This window comes from Tachysurus vachellii, chromosome 1 (genome assembly GCF_030014155.1).
Source record: "Tachysurus vachellii isolate PV-2020 chromosome 1, HZAU_Pvac_v1, whole genome shotgun sequence".
NCBI classification, from domain to species: domain Eukaryota; kingdom Metazoa; phylum Chordata; class Actinopteri; order Siluriformes; family Bagridae; genus Tachysurus; species Tachysurus vachellii.
This window is the reverse complement of record NC_083460.1, coordinates 15,275,728-15,302,738: the sequence shown is the minus strand read 5'-3', so window position 1 is coordinate 15,302,738 and position 27,011 is coordinate 15,275,728. Positions and strand designations below refer to the sequence as shown.

The 27,011-nt window shown below is 38.3% G+C and overlaps 1 protein-coding gene across 2 annotated transcripts in view; it reads right to left on the bottom strand.

The window, feature by feature from the left end:
- The window catches only part of LOC132848409 (nuclear factor of activated T-cells, cytoplasmic 1-like), a 58,422-nt gene that overhangs the window by 18,399 nt on the left and 13,012 nt on the right, over positions 1–27,011 (bottom strand). For both annotated transcript variants that reach the window (XM_060874090.1, XM_060874098.1), the window contains exons 4-9: positions 23,778–23,980; positions 21,064–21,236; positions 19,305–19,445; positions 10,116–10,171; positions 7,949–8,081; positions 166–774 (exon numbers count right to left, since the gene is read on the bottom strand). In XM_060874090.1, coding sequence (XP_060730073.1) covers positions 166–774; positions 7,949–8,081; positions 10,116–10,171; positions 19,305–19,445; positions 21,064–21,236; positions 23,778–23,980 — 1,315 coding nt within the window. The remainder of the gene's footprint in view (positions 1–165; positions 775–7,948; positions 8,082–10,115; positions 10,172–19,304; positions 19,446–21,063; positions 21,237–23,777; positions 23,981–27,011) is intronic.

Sequence of the window (27,011 nt, the reverse complement as noted above, 5' to 3'; positions counted from 1 at the left end):
TTTAGGTCTGCTCTTTAGTCTTAACCCATTTGTATGTTTACCACTTAGCAAAAATGTGATGTCCTATTTTGCAGGCCTTCAAGTTTGGCTGACTAACAATGCTAAACTATTTGTATTGTTCCTAGATTAAATTTATGATAGAAAAATTATGGTTTCATAACCTACCATCATCCAGATACATTTGGTCAAGCTCCTGTGGTTCTTGTTTGATGGTAACAGGCAATGCAGGGGAGTCGTGATCATCTGCTAACAGGGTGGGTGGGCTTCCTCTTGGCTGGGTGGAGCCAAAGGTGGCCAGATAAGGGCTTTCAGCTGCAGCCCCAGGTGTTGAGGGATGGGAAGTAGGAGAGGAGGATGGACTACTGTTGGGGTAGAGAGGGTGGTATGAGGGGCTGCCAAGGTGTGGACTACCCTGAGGGTGGTGCACTGCGAGGGAGGCATGGTCAGGGGAGCTGGGTAAGGCCAGCCCAGGGTGAGTGGGAGGATCCTGCATGGATGCCATACCTCCAGGTATGGTAGAGTGTGTAGGGCTGTTGCTCAGGCACTTAGGAAAGGGTACAGGTGACAGGTCATGAAGCTTAGGGCTAGAACTGGGGGAAGAGTATAGCATGGGGGTGGGGCGAGACGCACAGGGGGCATAGCTGGCCACCATGCAGGGCTCAGGCTCATCCAAAGGCATCATGGTAGGTAGTCTCTGCTGGCCGAAGTAGGCATTTGCATGTATGGACATCCGGGACTCATAGTCATCAGCCGGCTCTGTCTTTATCATCGGAACTGCAAGAGAAAGGGGGGGACGGGCAAAGTGAGCAAGACCGTGGACAGTAAGTTGCTAAAGGAAAAACCATAGATGTGAGTAAGTAGGAAAGATGGCGAATGTGAAAAGGATACCCTCTTAAACCAAATCAACTGTTCAGAATAAGAGCTGGAGAACTCTGCTATTTTAACACAGGACACAAAACAGAAAAGAAGAAACAATGAGTCATCAGGGATAGCTTCACAGCTGGCTCTAATATTGAAATTCTCTTTGGACTGGTTTCCAGCTCTAATGTGCTATTAGAAAGTATATTGAAAGAGAGCAAGCTGCTGCAGGAGCTTTATATCCCATGGGCTCCACATTGGGTAACCAAATGTTGTCCTAAAGGACAAAAAATGGGAATGAAAATGATTTATTTGTGATTAGGTACTTAGAACTGGTTGAGTGAGTCCGCTCAGCATGTGGTTGCAGAGGCTTAGGGGAAAGAAAACTGAAGGAAGTCCACTGAACAATCCACCTCAATTCAGACAACCCATCATTTGTTTCCACAGTAAACTGATTCACTTAAATACAGGCAATTATTTCTAATTATCTTGCATATTTCGGGTTTCTAGGCAGACATATTCTACATTTCTATCCACTACATACACAAACAATAAGTTTCATTGAGTGAAAAATGAAATTGACAACCTTCTTCACCCAAAAACTTTAACCCAATACCTCAGAATTGAATCTTTTTGTGCCACATTGGTCTATTTATGCTGCAAATTACTGATCGATTAACATTGTTACTTATTGAGTTGTTGATTTCTTTCCACCAAACGTACAGCACCAAACATGCAATTGTTACAATTGGAGAGAACCTACAAGCACTCTAAATCAACTTGGCTAGACACATATCTAGTGAACCCAAGCAAGATTCCTGTCCGATTTCAGAACTTGTTTCTAGGTTGTTAGTTTTTTTTAACGAAATGGATCTTTCACACCAGCGATCCCCAGCGCTCCATGGATTTACGTCATTGCTGTCTGCTCTAAGTGGCGTGGGAGTGCTGTGGGTGTCCCCGGACACCCAGCCTGGTGCGAGTCAGCTGCTTCCATGATTTCTGGCTCTCCCTAAGCACTTCCTCTAGAGACTACACCTACCAGCCCTGGCCTGGCTGTTGTTTGGTGCATTTGGAGTGAGACTCTTTGCCTTAAGTCACCTTGGGATAAATATGTTCTATTTTTTTTTTTTTATTACGATGGACTAGCGGATTCAATAGCATGCAATACTCTGTAGTTAAAATGTAATGCCAAAATATCCATGTTGGCTGAAACAAACAAAAACAGTGTATCATCTTATTTATTTAATTTCTGTTGGAATGGTGTGGATTTTTGTCCTGAATGTGATATAATGAAAATGATATTTCTATGCTGCTGTTGAAAGTATTTAATAAAATCAAAGCTGATCAATATCTGGTCTTGATTAAAAAACTGGGACTTAAGTCTAAACCGGGACTTAAGTGTATTTCAAAACTAATCTGGTCTAAGTCCACCCTTAATCTTTTTTAGGGAAAATGTAAACATCTCAGCCATATTAATAATTCAATCTATACATGAACAAAAATAAAGCAGAGGTAAAGATCTATTTTCCTCTCATTAGACTTACATCTTCTTGTATTTCTTCCTCCAGCTAAGATTAGTTTGAGAAGTTTTTATTCATAGCATCATACCCCCTCTCTATCTTTCTCTCTAGAATCTTTATTTAATCTCTATCTTGCTTCTATTAAAGACATCAGGCCTGGCGTGGATGTTTACAAAGTGTGACTTTTCTCCTGAGAGCAGTGAGTACAGAGGGACTCCAGCAGTGCTTCTGAGGATCGGTGTGAAATGTGTTAGAAACAAACTGTCCAGTCCTTTTTGTTTTTTTAAAAAAATGTCAGAAACAATTTTGGACATTAATATCACAGTATTACTTACACAAAAGCCAAATACTTTGTACAAATACTTTGTACCCATATACTTTGCATGCTCAAATCTGATTGACTAGAGGCGGTTAATTGATTTTCTATAACGTTCCCTAATTTATTCCCTTTCTCAAAATGTCATTGCACCATGTATAATTTTTTTTTTGGAAGGAGTGTCCAGTGTCAGTGCTTTGTTTGAGCTATATACGTAATAACGTAAGTCATATTTTAGGAAGTAATATTTTGTTAATTCCTCAACATTTAAAAGTAACTATAAATGGATAAAATGTATTTTTTGTCAGTCTTTAATTATAATCGTTGGCAATATGCTTTGGTGTAAAATGAAAAAGTCACTACAGGATGTGCTGCTGTAGGGAAATATTGTTCCTGTTATTTTCCAAAAACAGCAGGTTTTATTGCATACTTGTAAGACAGTACACTTTTATGTCACTAACTAATATAAAGTTATTTTACAAACAGCCTTCAATCATTATTTAGCAATGTTAAAATATTTAGCATGATTTAGTAAAGTCAAACAAGTTATTAACTAAATGAAACTTTTAAGAAGCATTTAATTGATGTTCCTGGGTAAGACATCTTACTATTTTAGATAAAAATGATAAAATAAATAATGAACCGTATAAAATACTAACAGGTCTGTCTATCAGCTTACACCTAAAAGAACAACCCACGTTCTTCTGCAGTCTCACAGTTTTGCAGTTTTAGACAGAAGGGAAGGATGAAGGAGTCTCCGTGTGACACAGGTGACTCTTAATTACGTCACGAGAGCCTAGTCATAATTACAAGCCCCCTAGCAGGTGCAATCTGGTGGCCAATATGGACCAGTTGGTTGTGTCTGTCACCGGCCCAAAACCGTGCCAGCTCCTGCCCTGCCAGCGCTAGTTCCAGTTCCACACAATCACGACAAACAGCATGTTCCCTCAAAACTGGCAAACTATCAGTCCCTAAACTTGGACTGCTACTTTTCTCGGCTCTTCGAGGACAGAACGTCACGATTTATGAAGATCATCAAGGTGAAATAAAGGAGACGTCTCTGAAAAAACTTTTGCACGGCGTCTGTAGGAGAAACGTCTGTCCTGCATCTGTCCTTTGTAAATACACAGAGTAGACGCTGTACATATGAGACAGTCAGTTGGTCTTGGAAAATGGACATGCTGTGTGTTGTGGGTGTTATGCCACACACAGAGAGTTGGTTTTATGGTGCTTAGTCATGTTTTGGTTGCTGGACAAAGCCACAACTGGCTGAAACATCTAAAGACCTACACAGCGAGAGGTCAACAAGCTTCCACTGACATGTCGTGTGCTTCATTTTAACCCTTGTGTTCTGTTTGCGCTTATAGACGTCCCAATGATGTCATTGATAGTTACATAAAAGTGCTTATTTAAAAAATAGTAAACAATTTTAATTTCCTATTAGTTTTTGCATACTCACTTCATATATTCAGCAATATATAGATACAAATATATTGTGTGTGTGTGTGTGTGCATAAAAGAATAAAAATTATATTGTTTCCGTTTCCTACTTACTATTTTTTTCTTCGTTCAAATTTGTCCTGTTTCTGTGTCAGAAAACTACCCAGACAATTTCAATAAAAAAATCTCACACCCACACACCTACACACACACTTATTTACTGTACTTTTTTCTAAATAATATTCTCTAAAATAATTTTCTAAAAACTCAAAAATATTTCCGAGAAATGTATCATTTAATTTAAACATTAACTATATTAAAAAAAATTACGATCAGTGAACATACTGTATGCAACTGACAAATTCATCTCAATTCTTCAAATTTTCAAAATTTCTACACTTTTCAAAGTCTTCTCCAGGACTGCACAAAACCATTCTTTTCCTCTCCAAATGACCTCAACATCATCTCTGTGATTTATAGCTGAGTAATAAAAGTCATTTTTTAAATTAATTAATTAATTAATTTTATTATTATTTTTTTACAGTATTGCTCCATTTATAGTCACAACTTATAAAGTCAATTTGAAAGGAATAAAACATAAAGGCTAAAACACACCGCCCTTCTATAAAACACCACCCTTCTACTAAACACAACTTGAGCTGTAGAGCCTGCCGCCGTTCTGGTTATTAATAGAACTCGATATTGAGAAGGAATCTTTGTTGTGCTTGCAAAAATAAAAGGGATTCCGAGAAGCAACGGCTAAAGTGGGCTTTCCTCTGTTCCAGCCCTTCTTTTTTGCCTCTGTTTTATGTGGTTGGTGAGAATGTCTCTTATTTGGAAGACGTGAACAAGACGCTGCGTCACGACTTTGCACACGAGAGAGTTGTTGGAAGTGCGACTGGAAAAGTGACGCTCACGTCGGGAGCGAGAAAAGCGAGCACACACACACACACACACACACACACACACACACACACACACATTCCTAATACTTCTTTCATGCGCATAAGTGAGAGTTTTACAGCGTTGAATTTATCTCTCCTGTATTTCATTTTTATATCATTCTAGACAATAATAAAATAAAATAAAATGTATGAAACCCATTATATAGAAACTGCCAGCTATTATCCCACCTAATAAAAAACATATTTAACCGTAAATGAGGTGAGAAAATATACTTCTACATACAGCAACGAGCGAGAATAGATGTAATTCATTGTGCGCACACACACACACACACACACACACGCACACACACACGCACACACACACACACACACGTTGAATGTTAAATGGAACAGGTAGCAGGTACAAAAAAGAAACAGGTTAAAAGCGTTAATCCTGATAAATGGAACAAACCGTGTTTTTCTTTTTCACAGTATGTTTTTCAGTCTTCTTCATAAATTAGCAAGGGGAAATCCCTTAGTCTCTTAGGATTATATCTATAAAACGTGATGTTAACATTAACCCTGGAAATATTACACTTGATTTATTTGATTCATGAAGCTGAAAGTATTCTTCATCTAAATCTATTCACTATTCCAGGAAAATTGAACTGATTCATGATTTGGTAAAATAAATAAACAAATAAATAAACATTTCCCCAAGATAATATCTAAAATCAAGCCTCTTTTTTTACCTTAAAAAATCCGGGGGTGGAGGGAAGGGTGCAAACATTTTGCACTCAACTGTAAGCTCGAGAAGGTGCTTGGGCAGGAAATCCTGTTTGATAGCTCATGAGAATATATAACACTATATGTAAAGTAGTAATGTTTGTAATGTTTTTCTTTCATGTTTGTATTGTCTACATCCTTGCCTTGTGTTTGATCTGTTATCCGTGTATTCCATGTGTAATTATTTCTTATGTCTTATGACCTCGTATTCCTAACTCTGGATAAAGTCATGTTGTCCTATTGGGCATGATATTAAATCTGAGCTTTATTTTTCTGAATTTGTCTGTAGACTAGTTAAAAGGTGTTCCAGCTCAAGTTGGATTCCACTTCAGGAAGATTTTGGACATTCAATAAGAAGATGCCAACTGCATGTGGTCTTTGAGGACAACAACCTTAGAATCAATACACAATTGTCAGACTATCTGACTGTAGAAAGGATATTATTCATAATAACACTCTCTGGTGTTTATAACAGTTTATAATCACATCCTCCAGTGTCACCCAAATGAGGATGAGGTTCACTTTTGTATCTGTTTCCTCTCAAGGTTTCTTCCTCTTCCATCTAAGGGAGTTTTTACTCACCACAGTCACCTCAGGCTTGTTCATTAGTAATAAATACAATCACATTTAAATATAAGTCTAATATTATTATTGAATTTTTTGTACTATATTTCTTATGTTCTGTAAAGCTGCTTTGAGACAATGTCCATTGTTAAAAGTGCTATAGAAATTAAATTGAATAGTATAGTATATTGTAATGTGGGGTTTCCTGGGATTTTGAGCTTGTCTGTTTGCCTGGTTTACAGTTCGGGATTGCCCTTATGTTACCACTAATTTAACTTTTGGATTGGTGTTGTAAATATCTGGGTTCAATACCCAGTACTGCCAAGCTGCCACTATTGGGCCCTTGAGCAAGGCCCTTAACCCTCTCTGCTCCAGTGGTGCTGTATCTTGAGTGAACCTGTGATCTGACCCCAACCTCCAAGGATGACATATCTGAATAAAGAATTTCACTGTGCTGTAATTTATGTGACAAAAATTCTATTCTATTCAATGATTTTGTCCAGTAAATCTTGTGCTAAGGTTACTACAAGGTTAGCGTAATCAGACTCTGTGGAAACTTAGCTATTAGTCACAGCATTGCCTAAAAACCTGGTAACTCAGGTCAAGGCGTGTTAGCTAGTTTTTTACATTTTATGTTGCAATTTGAATCATAATAATAATAATAATAATAATAATAATAATAATAATAATAATAATAATAATAATAATAATAATAACAAATTTAATGAAAGTGCAACGTGCAGCTTAACACAGACATCAATCTGGAGATTAACATAAAAACTGAGCTTGTGAGTAATAATAAGATCCCGGCCTTCATCAGAATAGCATCAATTTTTCATGTTTGGATCCGTTAACACATCGCTTTGCATTTAATTTGTGTTTACAGGACGTATAGTACGTCAGATGAATGGAAAGTGATGGTTATTTTCAATACCTCCCACAGACCGCAGCCTGTTTGTGTCGTCCTTCCGCTTTTTAAAGAATCTGCAGCTAAATTTAGAGGCGGTTTTCACACTCAGTCACTTTCATGTGTGTGTATGTGTATGTGTATGTGTGTGAGATGTTGTGTGTTCTTTTTAATTTTTTTTAGGCCCGACACCATAGCGTGCGTGAGATTTTCTTTATGAGAAACATCAACAACCACAATTGTGCTTGAAGTGGTAGCAGGAGCAATTCACACGAGCACAGCAGGAAGTGATGACAACCTTTGTTAGGCTTCTCTCTCATTTTCACCGTCATGCACACACACACACACATATATTTGCTCCCCCCACTCCGAAAAAAACAATCCAAAATGAAACAATAAATTAATAAATAAATACATAAGTAAATAAATAAATAAAAATGAAAAAATAATGCTAGAACCTTTCTGTCTATACTCAGTGTATTCTTGAAATGTGTGCTGTCTACAAAAAATGCATTGAGTTGTGTTTTCCAGAATGTTCTTCTTCAAGAAAGAAAATCCCTCAAATGAAAGTGAAAGAAGATGCCTCAGATGCTTGGTGTAGATTACAGGGGTGATAAATGAAGTAAAGTTAAGGAATCAGAATAGAGATGAAGTTTATGTGATGAGTTACCGTTGCACGGCAGGTAGGTGAAGCGCTGATACTGGCTCCTCTTCCTCTTGCCGTTGCAGACATAGAAGCTAACGTTCACGGCACTGGATATCCTCTGATTGCGGTAAGGAGGGATCTCCACAACCAAAGAAGTCTGTTATAAATAGGAATGTAGAGTTTAATAACTAGAAATTAGACTGTGAAGAAATGTTCTTCTTAAAGAACATTACATAGATTGACAACTAATGCAGAGTCAGTTACTTTCGTTTTAGCAAAATTAGCCTTTATTGCTTTTACCCAGGGCTAAAATTGACACATAATTCATTCCCAATTTGGAAATTAACATGAATCTTGCACATCTTTTATTTTATGACATTAATTTGATGACTATTCTTAGTAATATAACTTCTGAAATTGCAAATCAAATACTGATTTTAGGCAATTACTTTACTAGCATGTTAGCTAGCTAACTAAAGGAATTGTGTAGTTTCTAATGCTTGATCCACCCTGCTGGATGCCAGTTTTTATTTTTAATCTTTAACCAATCAGAAAAGAGAAAATACAAACAAAAAACCAAGATAATATGACACAGAATTCTGTGAGAAAATCAAATCGAAACCAATATTTCAGGTAATCAGATAAAAAAAAAAAAGAAATTTTAAAAAATGATGCTATCATTCAAAAGACTGAAAAGGTAGTAATATGGGCAGGTAAAAGGGATTCCCCTGGCTAATTTGTGGAAGGGAAGTTTTTTCATGTGGTTTCTGAGAGAGGGTGAAAAAACAGACAAATTATTAGTCCGCTAAGTTTTTATCTTTTTCCATTTTCCGTACACTCATGACATAATAACTACCTTTGTGGTCTAATGTGTGTGTTAAATCTGTGCCTTCCATAGTCTCTCAATAAACATCTATGGTATAATAGTCTTTAAGTTTTTACTACACACACAAACACACACACTGTCTTTTTCCACTCTGTAGTTCTGGTCCTATCACCAACTGGCCCTAAAGGCCAATTAGCATTAAGGCGAAGGGTCATGATTAGCCTAGCTGATGCAACAGTTCGCGCTGAGAAGCGCAAAACCATGCAATAATGACAAAAGACAAAAACAAGCATTAGGGTTTGTGTACAAGTTCTACAAGAGCAAGAGCACAGAGTACCATGTGCTTTGTAGAAAGATGTTTTTGGACATAAAAATGAAACCCAGGGATGGGCGCTAAGAGAGAATTACATTCATGATATTAATATCAAGTGTTCTAGTGTTGTTTGGTTGGTTAGCAAAACCTCAGTGAAACAAAACAAAAAACTATAATTGTGGATCTGGAAGATGTATTGTTTTATCATATCTTTGCCCTGTTTTAATTTCAGACAAAACCAACCTTTCGGAACACAAATTAGCATAAAAGCAATAAAAAGCTAATTAAAGCATGTCGTTCTTTCTGTTTTCTGAGCGTAAATATAACGAAGATGTGGAGTGGTTTATTTGTAGGTTATTACAATGTGTGTTTAGTGTGTAAGTAGAAGCAACACTTCAAGTGTGTTTTATGAACACAACAAAGTCAGCGGTGCGTTTAATGTTTAACATAATGCTTGCGGTAAAGATTCCTTTTTGGATTGTAGTAAATAGAGGTGATGAAAAGAAAGAATAAGCGTCTAAATCAGACCTATTTTTGTTGGAGCTGTAGCAAATGAAGCTGATGACAGTGTGTGTGTGTGTGTGTGTGTGTGTGTGTGTGTGTGTGTGTGTGGGAGGGAGGGATGGGGGTTTTAGTATGTATGTAGTGGAAAAAACAGGACACAATAAGCAGTAATTTGAGTCACTGAGGTGAGACCAGAGACTTTGTAAATTGCTTGAAAAGATCAGTTAGTATTGCACAAGCTAATCAGCCTCCTCTTTTACGCCGAGTAATAAATGAACAAAGGTTACATCAGAGAGCCGGAGTGTGTCGAACCCAGGAGCCAGAAGCAGGAAGAGTGTGTACAAATAAAGCTTGCATCAGCAAAATATTCTCCAACTCATCTTAAAATAATACCTTAACTCTTCAGTTAAAAAAAAAAAAGAAAAGATACGATAATCACCGTGAATATAAGGAGAGAAAATGATGCGTATCAATGTATAAGAAACTTGAATCAGGCGAATCTGCCTGCAGGAGACAATATCATTCCATCCAGCCATCCATTTACTTACAGATTTGCGAGAATCTTTGTCCACGTTTGCTTCTGTCTCCCACACATGGTGTCCATCTGAAAATACAAAAAAAAAAGCACCAAATTATTAAGCAAGAAAACTTTTAAAATAATTTATAAAATACATACAGAAAATATATAGTGTTAGAACAAAGAACATGTAAAGCATGTATGAGAAATAACACATACAAAATATATACGTGTATAAATATATACTTTTATAATTATATAAAAATCAAGTCAACAAAGAAGATAGATAGATAGATAGATAGATAGATAGATAGATAGATAGATAGATAGATAGATAAATAGATAGATAGATAGATAGATAGATAGATAGATAGATAGATAGATAGATTCCAGTTTTCCTTTTAAAAAGAGAGATAATATTTCTTCTAATTAGAGAGAGAGAAAGAGAGAGAGAGAGAGAGAGAGAGAGAGAGAGAGAGAGAGAGAGAGAGAGAATACTTAGAAGAGGAAATTATTTTTAATAATAAGTTTTAGGTGAGTTTGCTATTTTTTCCAAGCAGTCATTTTCTCTGATTGATCAAGTTTCTAGTTAAACACTGAACAATAATTTTGTTCTGATTACTAATGCTAAAAATACAAGACTTGCATTCGCACGTTTCTGTTTATCGAAGTAATGAATTATATTAAGAACATCGATTTCTTCTCTAAAGTGGATCTATGATAAGGAATATTCTACAGTATAGAGCAAGTGTGCATATGGAGTTTCAAGGATGTGGTTAAACTTTCATTATCAGTATACTGACGGTGTCTGAGTCAGACTAAAAGTGGGCCGGAGTATGGTTTTCCACTCATCTGTTCTTCTCATCAAATTCTCTCTTAAGAGCAAATCTCAGGTACATTTTTATTCCTATCAGCTCCGAACGAACTGTGTGTGTGTGTGTGTGTGTGCTGTTGGATGAAGAAAGATCTACAGCTCTGCATGTGTGAAAGTGCTCAGTATATGCTGAAAGACAGAGATATTGAAGAATTAATAAATTTGACTGAATGTGATTACATAAATAAAAGAACCAATGAAACCGAATTGGAGTAGCGAGTGGGAGGCGTGATCCCGAGTGCACAGAGCTGTCAGGTTTTGCCAAATCTCTGTTCCGTACTGTTGGATTGTTGGACACTTTAGAAGGGAAGTATTCCTTTAACAGCACTGCATCATGGGGGAATCTCACTCCTCTGTCTCCTCCAGCGGGGAAACCTTAGACATCCCCTTAAGTCCACTGCTGGTAAACATGTTTTTCAGGTGCAGTTCCCTTATCCCTCACCTCTCTCCTCCCTTATTGTCTTTCCTTCATTCACAATCTCCTCTCTCTCTCTCTCTCTCTCTCTCTCTCTCTCTCTCTCTCTCTCTCTCTCTCAATTCAACTCAATTGCATTGAAAGTAGTTCTACTAGAATATTAAGTTACAGAGTACAATACTGATGCATCGAGATCAGTCTGTATTATATATCATTGGATTAATAAACCAATAAAGATTATTGTTTTGATGAAGACAATATCAATAATGGATCGTATGACTTTTTATGTGTGTGAGAGTGTGTGTCTACAGTAGAGAGTTAATGTTACCATTGTTATTAGTATATTAAATGATAATGCATGGTATTAAAATCTAAATATACGCCCCATAATGTACAGAACAGGATATTTATCTGGACACTTTAGAAAGTATTTCAATTTACAACACATTAGCTAAAAATTCTGACAAGGACCTCCTTGTAAAAAACAGTTACAAAAACAATAAAACACTTTTTAATAAAGCAAAACTTAACAAACTATTATCCCTCCCCTTTACCATCATCGTGTGTGTCTTGTTTTTTCCTCACTTCCCCATCCTGTCTCTGTCTTTTACTCTCCTAATATCTGTCTCCAATCCGCAAGTAGCAAAATTAAACACAGCCGTTTTTACGGGGGCCCCTGTAGCCAGGAAAATTGCTCCACAGGATAAAACGACAAACTTAAAGACGAGAGGTCTTAATCGTCCTTTTCCTGCTCTTTGTTTTTTTTTTTTTTGTGCAGCAGATGAGTTGGGTGAGAGCCACATATGTGGCATACCTTTTCATGTCAGAGAGAGCCGTAGGACTGATAACCGCAAAACTTTCCATGCACTCCCTGCAACATCTGTAAAAATGCTTCTGTTCCTGCCCACACTGCTCTGACATCCCCAAGCCACACACCCACACACACAAACACACACACACACACACACACGCACACATACACACACCTCAGTGCTCTTTCATCAGTCAGAGAAGTTACAGACAAATCACCATGATTATCAAACTCCTTCCAGAGATACAACACATAGTAGTTTACAGAAACACACACACGCACACACTCATACACACACCACACAGCACTGATGGAATATAGATAGAGCAGCTACAGTCATGCCCTTACATGATTCAGACACACTTCATACTGCAAAAAAATAGGTTTACAGGTTTTTCTAAGTAAATTCTCTTAGGAATCCTGTCAGGCTAGCTCATGTTAGCTAGTTCAGAGTGAATGAAATTGTTTAATTAGCTTTTTTGTTTAGCTATTTTGTTTTCTTAAAAATATATTTGCATTGTACTCTATATCTTGTCAAACAATCTGTCACAAAATCTAGACTTTTTTAGCTAACAAGTGTTAACTGTGAAGATTGGCCAGTATGGGTTAAATATCCTGTTAGTTTAATAACAATGTACAAAGTCAAACGATCCTATCTTAGCCTGCTAGCTAATGTGAGCTGGGAATATTGTCAAATAATTCTTTGATATCCTGAACTCGTTTTAGCTTGCTGACTAGGGTTAACAGTGAATATGAGCATTAATGAATAGCTTACAATGACAAATTACCCTGTATTATCTTGCTAGCTAATGTAAGCTGTGAATATTGTCAACTTTTTTAATGATGCAAAAATATTCTATGAAATCCTGTATATGTTGTTAATAAATGTTATAAATATCTGATCTTTCTTATGTTAGTCTGCTAACTGTACATACTGCAAAAATTCTTCTCTACAATCTAAATTCTGTATCATTAGTTAATTGTTTGTGCATTTAGCAGTAAATATGAGTGTTTATGAATGACATAACTGACTAGCTAATGTAAGCTGTAAATATTGTAGACATATATAATTTTGTTCCGAAATCCTGTCAGGTTAGTGCTTGTTAGCTAAGTAACAAGTGTTGGCAATGAACAATAGGGATCATTTATGAATGACTAAAAAAGCCAAATTAGCTTATTTTATGCAGCTACGTTTTACTTTTTTAAATGATTAAATTTTCCAGTCAGAAATTCTAGAAATGGCATTGCTAGCATAGGCAAGAAAGATTTTGACCATTTAAGAATGTACAGTAACTCACAGAATTCTTGTCAGATATGTTTACCTTAGCAAGCTAGCTGATAGTGTTGGCTGTGAACGTGTAAACACTGATTAATCGGTATACACTTTTATTTAAAATCCTTTCCTTTTTAGCTTGTTTTAGCAAGAAAAGTGTATCTTGTCAGTTTATAGCTATGTAAGTCATGCATTAGCTGTAAATACATTGAAAATTTCGAACACAAAACCTGGCTTGCGTCAGTGTTCGCTGTTAATATTGTATACAGTTAGAATGAGCTTCTTGGGAATCTTGTCACGTCTGTTAGCTTCTGTTCAGCAACGGAAAAGAAGCTACAGTAAGTAGCTTACAGATATCAAAGCTCAGACCCGGCGGCAACGAGACGATTACAGCTGTCGACAGCCGAAGAGCGTTCACACCGTCTGTTTAACAAAATGGAAACATGATGGATGATTAAATTACACACCGCATGATGAGAGCAATTTAATTCTGACTTTCTCTCCGCACTTCTGCCCTGTGATTTCTTCTGAGTGAAATTATTCATTTTAGGAAAGTGTTAATCAAAAATTAAACTAGTCGCCTTGTGTTGAGAAAGGAAAGAAGATAAAGTCTTTACGTTGAAGATCACGACATCAAAGTTGGTAAGTATGAGAACTTGTCCTAACAAAGAGAAGATAAGAGTGAGTGTATCTGTGAGTGTCTCGCTGTTTAATCACGGTCTGCAAATTTCTCTGTCTGTCTCTGTTTGCAGAGGGAAGAGAAATAGCCAAAGAGTGAGACAGGGAGATTAAAGAGAAAGATGGACAGCTGAGTAAGAAAAAGTAAAGGAGACAAAGAGGTCAAAGAGATATAAAGAGAAAGCAGAAAAGCAAGGACTGATATACAGAGAAAGGAGAGACAGATGGAGAGACAAACAGACAGTGGAGGGAGAGAGACAACCACAAAGAGCACAAAGGAGAGACAGAATGAGGGAAAGACAGACAGAGGAAGAGAGAGTCAGACAGACAGTTGGGGTGGGGAAGAATGAGAGATGAACAAGGGAGAAAGAAATAGACTGACTGTTAGACAGAGACAGATGGAAACTTGAGACAGGCAAGAGGAGATATAGATAGAGAGAGGGAGAGAGAGACAGAGTGAGACAGATAGAAGGAGAGAGAGACAGACATAGAAATTCCAGTGGTGTATGCAGGATCCAGGCACATCTCCAAACGGACCAGATGTAAAACGCATCACGGCCACAAGGGAATTCCCTCCCCTCTGAGTCAGAGAGAGGCTTTCCCCAGCACACACACACTTACACAAACTTACACACACACACACAGACACACACACACACACACACAAACATACACACACACACTCCACGAGGTGTGCCAGGTATGCCTACAACTGGCTCTGCCAAAGCGGAGAGAAAACTCTTCAGCTTTCTCTTACTGACCCACAGGATCACAAATGACCACACAATCACACACAGTCACACACTCTCAAATAACAAAGCGCATTTCCATGCAAATGTCAGCCTCACCCTGGAAACATAAAGTTACAAGCACAGGAAAAAATCACACACTTTTGGATCTGGTCAACAAAATTATTGCGGGTGAAAGACACGTGCCACGATGCTGAGCGCTTTTCCAAAATAAGAGACTCTGGAATACAGCTGGGACAGACAGACCTTATCATGGGGAACAAATCCTACCTACACATGACTGGCACATGTCTATTCTGGGACATATCAGATATTGAGTATGTTTAGAGCTCTGTGTGTGTGTGTGTGTGTGTGTGTGTGTGTGTGTGTGTGTGTGTGTGAGAGTGTGCGTGTGCAATTCCTGAAAGATTGGTTTGTTCCTATTTGATCCCTCTGAAGGGAATCCCTCACAGCTGAGAAACTGAAAACACTTCCTGTTTAAGACACAAACACACCTGCAGGCTAGCTATACACACACACACACACACACACACACACACATGTAAACAAGCAAACACTCACGAAAAGCAAACTATATTTACATTAGGTCCTGCACACACATACACAGACACATACACACACACACACACACACACACACACACACGGCCTGCATCACTCCTTCAAAAAAGACGACAGGGCACAAGCTCTGCATTTGTGTGAATAGAATATTTAATTAGTTCCACTAAAACGATAAGTTTGATTTATTAACAATTGTATCATTTTACACTTGATCAACTCATGTCATTTATATAGTTAAGTAATAAATTGCTTGTGTATCAGGTCTGCTAAAAAATCTAATCTAATGAGTAACAAAGCTCATATGAATGTACACCATGAACAGATTTAACAAATAAACATTGGCAAACCTGCCAATTAAAAATGCTGCAATGATTAACAATTGCGTAAGTGTTTGGAACTCGCCATTATGAACTGACACCATGCAAACTCCGCCTCCTTCCCCTTTGTAGTTCAGGAGCTGCTTCTCTTATTTCGAATTGATTTCCCTGCTTTAAAGATGTGGCGCCTTTGGTTTATGTCCCGGTAAGCGGAGAATATTCTGAGGTTATTAATGCGTTTTTGACTTAGTTACTATTAGAAAAGGGAAGAGTATAGTTTGACATCAGTGAACTCTTTTTATTAATGATGCATCAAAATTTACATTTCCAGCAGATGAACTTATCCAGAGCAACTTACATTTTATCTCAGTTTATACAACTGAGCAGTTGAGGGTTTAGGGGCCTTGTTCAGGGGCCCAGCAGTGGCAGCCTGGTGGACCTGGGATTTAAACTCATCCCTAATTTTAGGTCACAAAATATGCATTTACATATTCCAATCTGATTGGCTGTTACATTCTGTAATATTCATCTGTTTCTTGTGCGTGTACTGATATTAGCTCAGATTTTAAGCTCTTAGAAGTAGGGAGTTTTATTTTGAAAAAAAAATAAAGCTTCTAATTCTAGATCGTCTAAAGCTTCTACTTTAGTGTTACCTTCAATGTAGAGAAAGTTTTTTTTTTTTTGCAAGTTTAGAAAGCCATCTGTTGCTATTTTAAGGCTGGAAATTTAAAGAAGGTGTTTATTGGCGTCCATTTTGGAAAGCCGGTGCTGCTCCTCGACTTTAATGCTGTGGTTAGGAAGCGTGCGTTTTGATGGTATTAAAAGGCATTCGCGTGAGTTTAGTATTTGACAGTTCATTTGTGTTTGAGTTTTTAATTACTACAATAAACTTTAACATGTCTTCTTCTTCTGTTTTCTCACTGTCTTTTGTGCTTTCTCTCCCTCTCACTCTCTCTGTCATTTTCTCTCTCTTTTTCAGTCTCTGTCATGGATTCAGGCTGATCTCTGATGTTGAGAAGTTTGTCCAGAAGTTTGTCCTACTCGCTTTAGAGATTCAGAAAGACAGGTAGACAAATAGTCAGCCATATTGACCAGAGAGGATTGTCAGAAATTCTGATGAGGAGGCTGCAAAGAGAGAAAACAAACAGGCTGCGATGGCAATAACAGACCAGCAAAGTGTGTTAAACAGTCAGCCTAGGAAAAGGAGAGAGAGAGAGAGAGAGAGAGAGAGAGAGAGAGAGAGAGAGAGAGAGAAGTGAAAGGGGGGCAGAGGAAGGGCTTCCCTCTCTTGAGGATTCCCTCTCTTTCCATTCCAATCAGGGCTGAATTTGCATGCACGGTCTGTTGCTGCATAAACAGCTCACTGATGCTGATTCCTGACATGTCAGAGCATATGAGGTGCTTGTGTTTAATGGCCCCTCGGGGCCTCTGCACATGTGTGTGTATGTATTTTTTGTATGTATATATATATTTATGTTGTGGAAGCCCCTACCAGAATATGAAAATGAAACCCACAAACTTGATGGTTTTTGGCTTCTATCCAAATTCTATCAATAACTTTTCGAATAAGTTGTCAAAACAAAAACTACAAACCGTTGCACATCAAAAGCAGTCATGGACCACATCCTGAACCACATGCTACTGGATTAATGGTATTGCTACCATTTAATTTAGCTCTTCACCTAAAATTTATATATTAATTTTCAGAAGGGTCCACATAGAAGACCTTTAGAAAATGAGAGAAATCAAGAAAAAGAGTGTATCTTGGTTAGTCTTACACTTTTAAAAAACGGTTCCTCAAGGTTTTCTGAGGATTCACTTTAAATGCCATTGAAATGTGAAATGTATCCATAGAGTCCAGTAATAACACTCAACAATCCAGCCACGGGTCTCAAAACATTTGAGGAGTCTACCATCAGCCATCATATTCCGCAATGCTGTACTATATATAGTATAGTATAGTATAGTATATATATATATATATATATATATATATATATATATATATATATATATATATATATATATATCTCACAAAGCCCATCTTATCTCTCATCCCATTTCTCTCAAGGTATGCTGTAGTAAATAACAAGTTAGGGCATAGAGTAATCTTTTCTCTTATATTGCTCATCTATTTTCAGTTCAACCGAACACCAGTGTTGAAAACGTCGTCTGCAACTTTTTTCCCTTTAGGTTTTACAATACTCACGTTTAAAATTAGCATAAAAAACAGATGGAGACACCACTACTGACTACACATTATTAAAAGCATTTGCCAAATCTCTGGCAGCCAGCATTCCCAAATGTCTCTGTATGTTGCTGTGCTAAACCAATGTTCTGGGACAGATTGGACCTATGGTAGGTATCCATCGTCTTTCAGGAAAGATCATTGTTTCTAGATTTCCATCCATCTTAATTCATTAGCGTTTAATGTGACGCTTCAGCACAACTCCTCTCTTAGGGGCCGGCAACAGGCCAAGTGAAGTAAAGAGTTTACCCCTAGACAGTGGAGACCCCGCAGAGAGAGGAACAGCAGACGCATTCATATTCTTGGGGAAAAGCCTGAGGCGAGAGATGCCAAGGAAAACAAGGTAAAACACCACACAATGGTTTTTCGGAGTGATTTTTTTTTCATGCTGACGTTCCAGCAGTTCTATGCTGAAGTGTGATTCCGAAACTCCGGCCAGTGGGAATTGCACAGGCTAAGCCACTGAGCCTAGAAAAGCTATGTTTAATTGCTAATGTTGTGTTTCAAACTCCTCTGCACTGACAGACATTAAAAATTCACTGGCTTAAACGAGCTGAGATTTATAAATGACATAAACGATAAGTGTGTGATCAAGGCAAGCATTAAAAATCAGGAATACTACAGATTCATATCAAAATCTGTGTGTAATCACAGGTGCCATAAGACATCTTATGTGTCTTCTCATCATCGTGTATATAGAAAGCGGTGGTTTAGGCTTCACCAACAGGTTTCCAAACGCAATCAAGGAAACGATTTGTAGCCATCGAATATCAACATCTTGTTGCGTTTTTCCACCCAGACAGCATATGTTTGACAAATAAATTCCAGTAGACAGATGAGGTGACTGAAATAATAGAGAGATCTATTATTTTTATGGAGACAGAAAGATGGAGGAAAATGGGGGACGGACTGGTGAGGGAGAAAATGAGTCTGCAAGACTGAAAGAGAGTGGAGAGGAGAAAGAGAGAGAGAGAGAGAGAGAGAGAGAGAGAGAGAGAGAGAGAGATTGCACATGCTTCGTTTGTGATTCATTCCTCAACTTGCGGCTGAACGTCAGAGAACAGGCAATGGAAAGTTGTGCAAATGTAAATACATTTTGGTTTAAAAATATAGCGTCCTAATGCACACCACATGGGCCGCCTGGCAAGCCATGCTCTATTTTGACGGAAGGACAGACTGAGGGAGCAGAAGGAGAGAGGCAACGAGAGGGGATGCTAATAAAAAAAATGAGGGCAAGTGAGTAAGCAAATGTGAGGGAAATTAAAAAGAATGAGAAGAGAATAGTTAAGGCTTACCTTGGGCCTTCTCCACGAACATGACTTTGGATTCAGGCAGGAAGTTATGCCCATTAAGGAGCATCCTTTTACCTCCTGATGCTGGGTAGCTGTCCAGGCTCTGCTTCTCCACCAAAGGCAGCTCCTGTGCTGAGCGCTGGGCTGCAGGAGAACAGATACGAATCACCAAAATGGATCAGCCATCTCTGAACCTGATCTCCATCTAGCCCTGAGTGTCCAGAAACGTCTCTTCTAAGACCTTTATTTCTATTTGTTCACTTGCTAGTAAACTCAGTGTCTACCGTATATTTTGGGAGTGGAATTGCCAGATTGAGGATATCTGTCAGTGAATAAAATCGTCTTTTTATATCAGATTTACAAAAAAAAAAAAGAGACAGATTTTTGTTGTGTTTGTGGTAATTAATAATCATGCAACACAACCTGTATTGCTTCTTATGTGAATCATTATGGATCAATAGCAATCTAAAAATCAAGCAATATAGCTTTAATAGTGGGCTAACTTGTAGGGGTATTTATTTTTTAACTATTTATTGTATATGTTAATTAAAAAAATTCTATGTTTATTAGGCCAAGCAATAAGAAAGGCAGAAGAAAGCAGTGTTTGAATTTCTCCACCCTTGGAGCCATACATAACTTAAATGCAAATAAATGCTTTAGCTTGCTATGATTAAAAAGGATCTATCAGGAACACATTTCTTGTATTGATATGTTTATAGTCACTATTTGCCTATTAAGCAGCATGTTTTGTTTCTTCATTTTCATCAACAAACTCATTTTAGTGATTACTCAAGCACCAGCTTGCTGTTAATTTTTTTTCATGGCAAAGCTCAAGGCCATTTTGGTCATACTGAACGTTTTCTCAGCCAGAAAACTTAGCGTCAAATTCGGTTTACTGGTTTGTTATCAGGATCTTGGCATATTAATCTCAGCCTTGTAGGAATTTTTAATAATTGACAAAAGAGAGAAGAGTGTAGCCCATCTGTTTGCCCTGAATGTAGAGGAAGCTTATTATACTGGGGCAGATTTATAGGAATGGCAAAGAGAAGTGAATAACATCATGATTTTTAAACAAGTAACAAGGCACCCTCTCGAATTTGCATCTGGAAAATGACCTTCAATGGCCCAGTGTAAATAACTAAATACTGACCTAATAGCTGTTATACTGTAAATCTTTTAATGAGTTAGATAATGTTGCTGACTCATTTTAAGCTCATGTGCGCGGTTGCATCCGATTAGCATAACGGTTTTCACTTCCCAATTAACAATTTATGCCCAAGATCTTCACTGTATCATGGATAATGAAAACCTTGAATGGATAGTTGATCTAATCATACATATATACTGGTTTGTCCTCATGAAAGAACATAAGCTCTATCTGAACATTCATTCTATCAGCATTTTTCTATTCTATAATTACTTTTTTATACCGTGACTTATAACAGTAATGATTTATAATCCCTCTTTTGAGTCTGGTTCTTCTCAAGTTTTCTTGTCATCTCAGAGGAGTTTTTTCCTCATCTCCCTCACCGCTGCTTTGTCGATTAGGCATTTAGATCTACATCCAAATATCTGTAAAGCTGCTATGTGTCAGTGTCTATTGTCCAAGTGCTAAACAAATCAAATTTCATGGTATTAATCAATGTTTTAATGATCTTGCTTTTGAACTGCTTTCCAACATAAGAACACCTTCTTCAAAAATCTGAACTCAACTGATTCCTGTGCTGTTTTGTTGTTTAAGTACCTGTGTATGTGTACTTACAGCACTCAATGGGGTTAGATGCGACTTGTAGAGACACGGTCCTGCCGTTGGGCTGGTTGATGTGGACGCGGAACACCATTCGGACTCGAGTGTTTTTGCGGCCGATGTCCGTCTCACCCTTCCTCAGCTCGATGTCTGAGTTTCGGAGCTTCAGGATTCCAGCACAGTCAATTCTGGAAGAATTGCATGGAAGAAGTGTAAGATCATTAAAAGTTTCCTTAATAAAGCCTTTACTCATGAAGAAAGAATAAGAATGGGATGTGGACCAATCAGACAAACCACTGAACTTTCAAATGTAAAAAATAAGCATTGAAACTTTTATTGATTCCAACCTAAGTGGAGTTTTATGGTTCATTTTGGACAAAAGTGATGGAACCAATGCATGTATTGGCTGTTTGTCATGACTAGCAGTGACATCAACTTAAACTTCTACAATAGTAGGCTTTGTAAGGGTGATGCATAACAGGTCAACGTCTTTATCCCATTTGGTACTCTCACACCCTGGAAGAGGGACTTCCCTCCCCTAGCTTAATTGCCTCCCTAGTGTCCATGGAGTGGGGGATCTCTGGTGGCTATGTGTTTCCAGAGGAGAAGCACACTGGGCACGAAATGCTCACAGCTGGTCGAGCATCTTAATCCAGCCTGCCTCAAAAGAACTACCACTACAAACTTTTACAGCTTCAATTCTTCTAACTAATGCCACATTCACAGGCAGGAACTTTCTCAGTATTTCATTTCATTCTCTTGCATGCCTAGTCTCTCTCTCTTTCTCTCTTTCTCTCTCTCTCTTTCTCTCTCTCGCTCTTTCTCTGTGCATTTTTTTTATTTATTGGACATTTGGGTGGAAAAAGGTCTCATGTTTCAAGCTGGCATAAAAAACTAAATAAAACTAAAGCTAGGCTGATAAAAAATAAAGCAGAGCATACATATGGGATATGGCTTGGGATTCCAATTATTTTATATCTGAGGTTCAGGCAGTTTCTGGAACATGGTAAATGTCAAAAATTTTACGCAAATCTATTTTCCTCCACTTCAGCCAGTTACAATTTGAATACACAGAAAATACCACAGAGCTATTAGTGTCTGATGTCAATCTCAGGCAAAACAAATTTTGAGTGAAAAATATTATAGAGCCCTGTGACACGGGCAATTGAATCATACAAATTAGTAGTGAGTATATATGCTTTAATTCATCAATTGTAGTTCTTTTCTATAATGGTCTGTAAAGGGCAGCAAGATGCAGAGACCATCCGTGTGGGCTGACAGACATTTCCCTGAAACCAGGGTTAAAAGTGTCTGGTGTCCTTACCATCGTTAGGCTCTTTCCGTTGTTATTACTTCTCTTAGCAATATAATTAAGAAACAAGGGAAATGATGGGTAAAGAATGACCTCATTTGCTTCGACAGTGGACATGGCCCAATTAGGTACAATTTCCACCTTGCATGCTCACTGGATTGGATAGAAGAACCCTAGAACCTCCCACAGGATAAAAACACAGCTTGCTTTCACATTTTTAGTCCATAACCTTGAAAAAACTAAACACTGAAGACTAACATTGTGTTAAAAATCCAGACTGAATGGGTGCACTACTGCTCTGCTCTGTTTTCCTGACACTTACATGCATTCATGATTTGAATCTGTGTAGCGTTGTGGCCCTTATGGAGCTGACTTGGTTAAAACAGATCTTCTGAACAACTGAAACAGGAAGATGAAGAAACAGAACTGGATCTATGAGAAAAGTACTGTCTTCTGTCTTATCAACAGTCTGCTTATGCATGGAAAGACCACATCAGCCAGCCTCCACAAAACCTGGCCTTTAAAAGAAAAAGGTCCTCAGCCCACACCTTCCTGTCTGAGATTGGACCGGAGAAAACCCCCTCACCGCTCCAACGTTTCAGCAGACGACCTAGCCAAGGCTTATCAGGTCATCAGGACATAGAAGAACGTCTGCTGCTATCTCCTCCTGTAATTTAGTTAACCATTTGATTTGTTCATGACACTTCCACTTCAGATAATCTGTTTAAATTGAGAAATGAGAAATAAAAATGAGAGTTTGGATTACTGTGAGGCTTTATCCAGCTTGGCAAAATTTTTAACAAATGAAGCTGGTAAAATGGGTAGGTGTTTGTATTTGCTTGAAACCATTGTGTTTTGCCAGTAAACTCTGACAAGTGGTGTATTACCATAGAAAACAACAAAAAAAGAGACATTTGAAGGTGAGGGAGGTTATGTAATGTCTGGGTTCTTTGCCTTATTTCTCTTACTCTAAAGCTGCTGGAACAAAAGCCAGTGGAGCTGTGGAGAAGGAAAGCCAAGCCAGAAGTGCTGCTGGCTGGACCACATGCCAAGTAAAAGCCCCAGGGACATTTGAGCTCTGGGTGGTGGTGGTGAGGAGGGGGAGCAAGAAGCAACAAATGTTCAGAGACAGGTCTATGGAGCAGGATTTGACTTGGACTTTACAGAAGAACAGTAGTCTTAATGTATTCTGAGTGTATTTTGGTGCAGAAAAAAAAAATCCTAAGAAAGGGAAACCCTTTGTTATAGGGTTCTATATCTAAGGGTTCATCCAAATGAACTATTAAGGGTGCAAGATGGATCCACCAACCTTGATCCACTTGTGGTCCACCAATGATGTCATAGATGAATTATTTCATATAGATTCACTGTTATAAATCTATAAATAATTTCAGTACAAATGGCATGACAGACTCACATGGCTCTCATGTTGTTCTCAGGCAGGAGAGGGATCTCCAGCACCTTGGTGTTGGATTGCAAGGCCTCATGACTGGCAGTGGAGACGGTCTTGCCGGTGATGCGGTGAACCTGGTAGAAAGCGTGTGGTCGCAGAAGTCGGTCATCTGCCGTGCCAATGAAGAGCTGGAGTGTTAGTGGCTCGCTCTCCATGTAGCCGTAGAGCTGGCAAAACAACAAAGAGATCTAGGTGAGCTCTCAAAAAGCCTGCTACCTCTTAAAAGAAGCCCACTCTTAAAACCCCATCTCTTCTGTGCTGTAATTATTTCAGCACACTGCGGCTAAGACTTCCTAATGATAGCTTTTAGCTTCAGAGAGCCACACTTGTGCTAGCAGCACTGTATTTGTTTCCCTGGTTGGGCTGGAGACGAGCCACATTACCCTTTCCCTAGTACTGCTTGCAGAATTAAAAGAGTTCCCTTTGGGGTTTGGGGGGGTTCTTAAAGACAGGTTTGGTCTTTTTTTCTTGAGGTTATTCAGCAGGAACTCTTTCATAGCCTCTGTTCAGTTACACATAAGCTGGAGGTTTGGTCTTTGGTCATGCTGCTGTTTGTGAACATTTCTCAGCCCATCAAGAAGCAAACGTTTAGAACACACTGTTTCAATGGAAAATGGTGAATGAAACATAATTCAAACATAATCTATCCATTTATATAACATTTATAACACCTTATAAACATGTGGTAAATCCAAACGGTGCAATTTCAGGTCTAGGGCTTATGAAGTTTCTGAGATAACCACAGCTAACCATTTTTGGTGAGTATGTTGGTTTTTCTGTTTGTTCCTCAATAGAATTTACATAATTTATATAAATGTCACCTAGTAATTTTTATGCCAAAAACAAAACCACTTAAAATATTGATTTTACACCTACTGGAATTAAATAAGCTTAAGAAACAAACAGAATATCTATGCAGTCTTCTCCCCTATTGCTAGCCTGATTCAATTGACCTGGATTTTGGTGACGGCAGCATTTCTAAGCATAACTTGCTATTAACATGCTGCTAGCCTCCATAATGCTGCCCTGGGGGCTTTCTGACATAGAACACAATACGTGTTATGATTTTTATTACACCTGGCAAAGCTTTGGGCCAGAGCCAGAGACGGTGCCACACTGAGATAAAAGCACCAAGAGAATCAGTACCCCTTACTTCAAACAGGTACAACTTCCCTTCTCTCTCTGGTTACCACTTAGCCCTTCTGCTCTCTAATAAAAACCACTTCAGCACAGGCAGGGGGAACAAATGTTTGTTATACATAGATAGAAACCACTCGTCAGCAGCAAAGTAAGTGGCACGGTTGCTGTAGATCTGTGGGATCTGCAAATGTAGACCTATTTTTAAAAATACAGGACTATGGCTATCCCTAGATATTTGCTGTGTATTTTGCATTCATGCAGCAGCAGATTAAGAACTGTATGCTGGATAACTGGCTCACAACTGTAACCATCATGGTACAACTGAAGGGACTTTGGTGTAACCAGATCTTTCAGTCTGTATGGCTACATTCTCCACACTGTGGGTGGGCAACTGGACTGCACTCTGAAAACAGTAAAAAAGAAAACACTAAGAGCAAAAAAAACCCCTAAGATTAACCTCCAGAGCTCAATTCAATTGGGGTTTACTGGCCACATGTTCAATTGCCATGAAAGCAAATAAGAACGACCTGTCAAAATAAAGACCATGTGGTAAATCCAAATGGTGCAATTTCAGGTCTAGGGCTTATGAAGTTTCTTAGAGTGACCAAGTCAAAGTGGGGAGTGTGTCAAGCTAAATAATAGGGCTATGCTTATTTAATTGATTGAGTGATGTAACAGAATGTAGACCACATGTAACCTGTGACATAACCTGATTAATGCTTATATAATTGCCCCTGTATGGTGATGGTGGGGGGGGCCATTGGGGGCAAGGGGCGATTCTTGGATTAAAAAAATAGTTTCTTATCGTGAGTGAGAATCCTATGATATGGTGGTACAGTGGCACAGCGGATATTGTCTCAAACTTACACCACTAGCTTGGGTCCACCCTTAGCTTGGGTTACTGTCTATTCTGTCTTGAGATTTCCTAACATTATCACATGTCTAGCAAGGTGTTCCTCCGGTTTTACCCAACCTAAGTCCTGCTTCAACAAAACATGTTGGAAGATGGATTATCTACCCTCAGTTGCTGATTGAATTTGCGTGGCATCCCATCCAGGGTGTATTTCTACCTCACAGTGTGACCCTCCACAGACCCGGATAAAAACTTAAGATGAATGAATGAACTCTTATTATAATACATCCCATTATTCTACATTGTATGACCTCATCCTCATGCCATCATTAGTTTTCTCTGGTGCCCCCCACACACCCTAACCCCACTGTAATCTTAAAAGTTGTACTATTTGCCTTTTTGCTTTTATCAGAGAACCCTTGCATGTCTGAAGGATCATGTCAGGAACAGGAGCAAATACTGACACTGGAAAAATAATTGTGTCAAACGACTGTTAAATAAAAAACATAGTAATTAATTTGCTGTACATGATTTTATGTGGCCGCATTATTCACACTTTGAGTGACTCAAAAGAAGATGTAGTGACTTAACTACATAAACTGACATGAGGCATATTTTCTAGAAATTAATGAATTTCCAAGCATGATATATTGTCCAAGATGAATAATGATACTCAAGACAAATGCTAATATAAAATCCATTATTTAATAGAAGGTCTTTCTAAGCATGAATGACAAATTTTTTAAGCCAGCGATTATTGGCTAATGATCTATCCACTTTCCTGGCTATTTTTCTCTTCTCAGAGTCTCAACAGCTGTCCTGACCCTGAACGCTAGTCACATATGCTTGTCATCAGCAAGGCATGCCAGGGTCAGGGGCTTCTCGAAGTCCTCACTTCTCTAGAGAGCACTTTATCTCCAAGGTGATCTCACCAGAGGCACTCGCTCTGCTTATTATATTTTACTCGCTGTGTCACTGCAGCTAATTAGCTACAGGCCTGTGTGCTACTAAGCACTCTAGACAAATGGAGAAAATTGAGAAAATGTTGCAACTGCATTTTTGTGCACTTGATCAAGAAGTCTAATCAGAAATTGGTCTTTTAATTTGAATAAACCATCTGACATATCTTTTTCCACACCACTTAAACTACGGTATTATAGTCATTGCGTACTGCCATGGTTTTGTTCTTTCAACCAGGCATTACC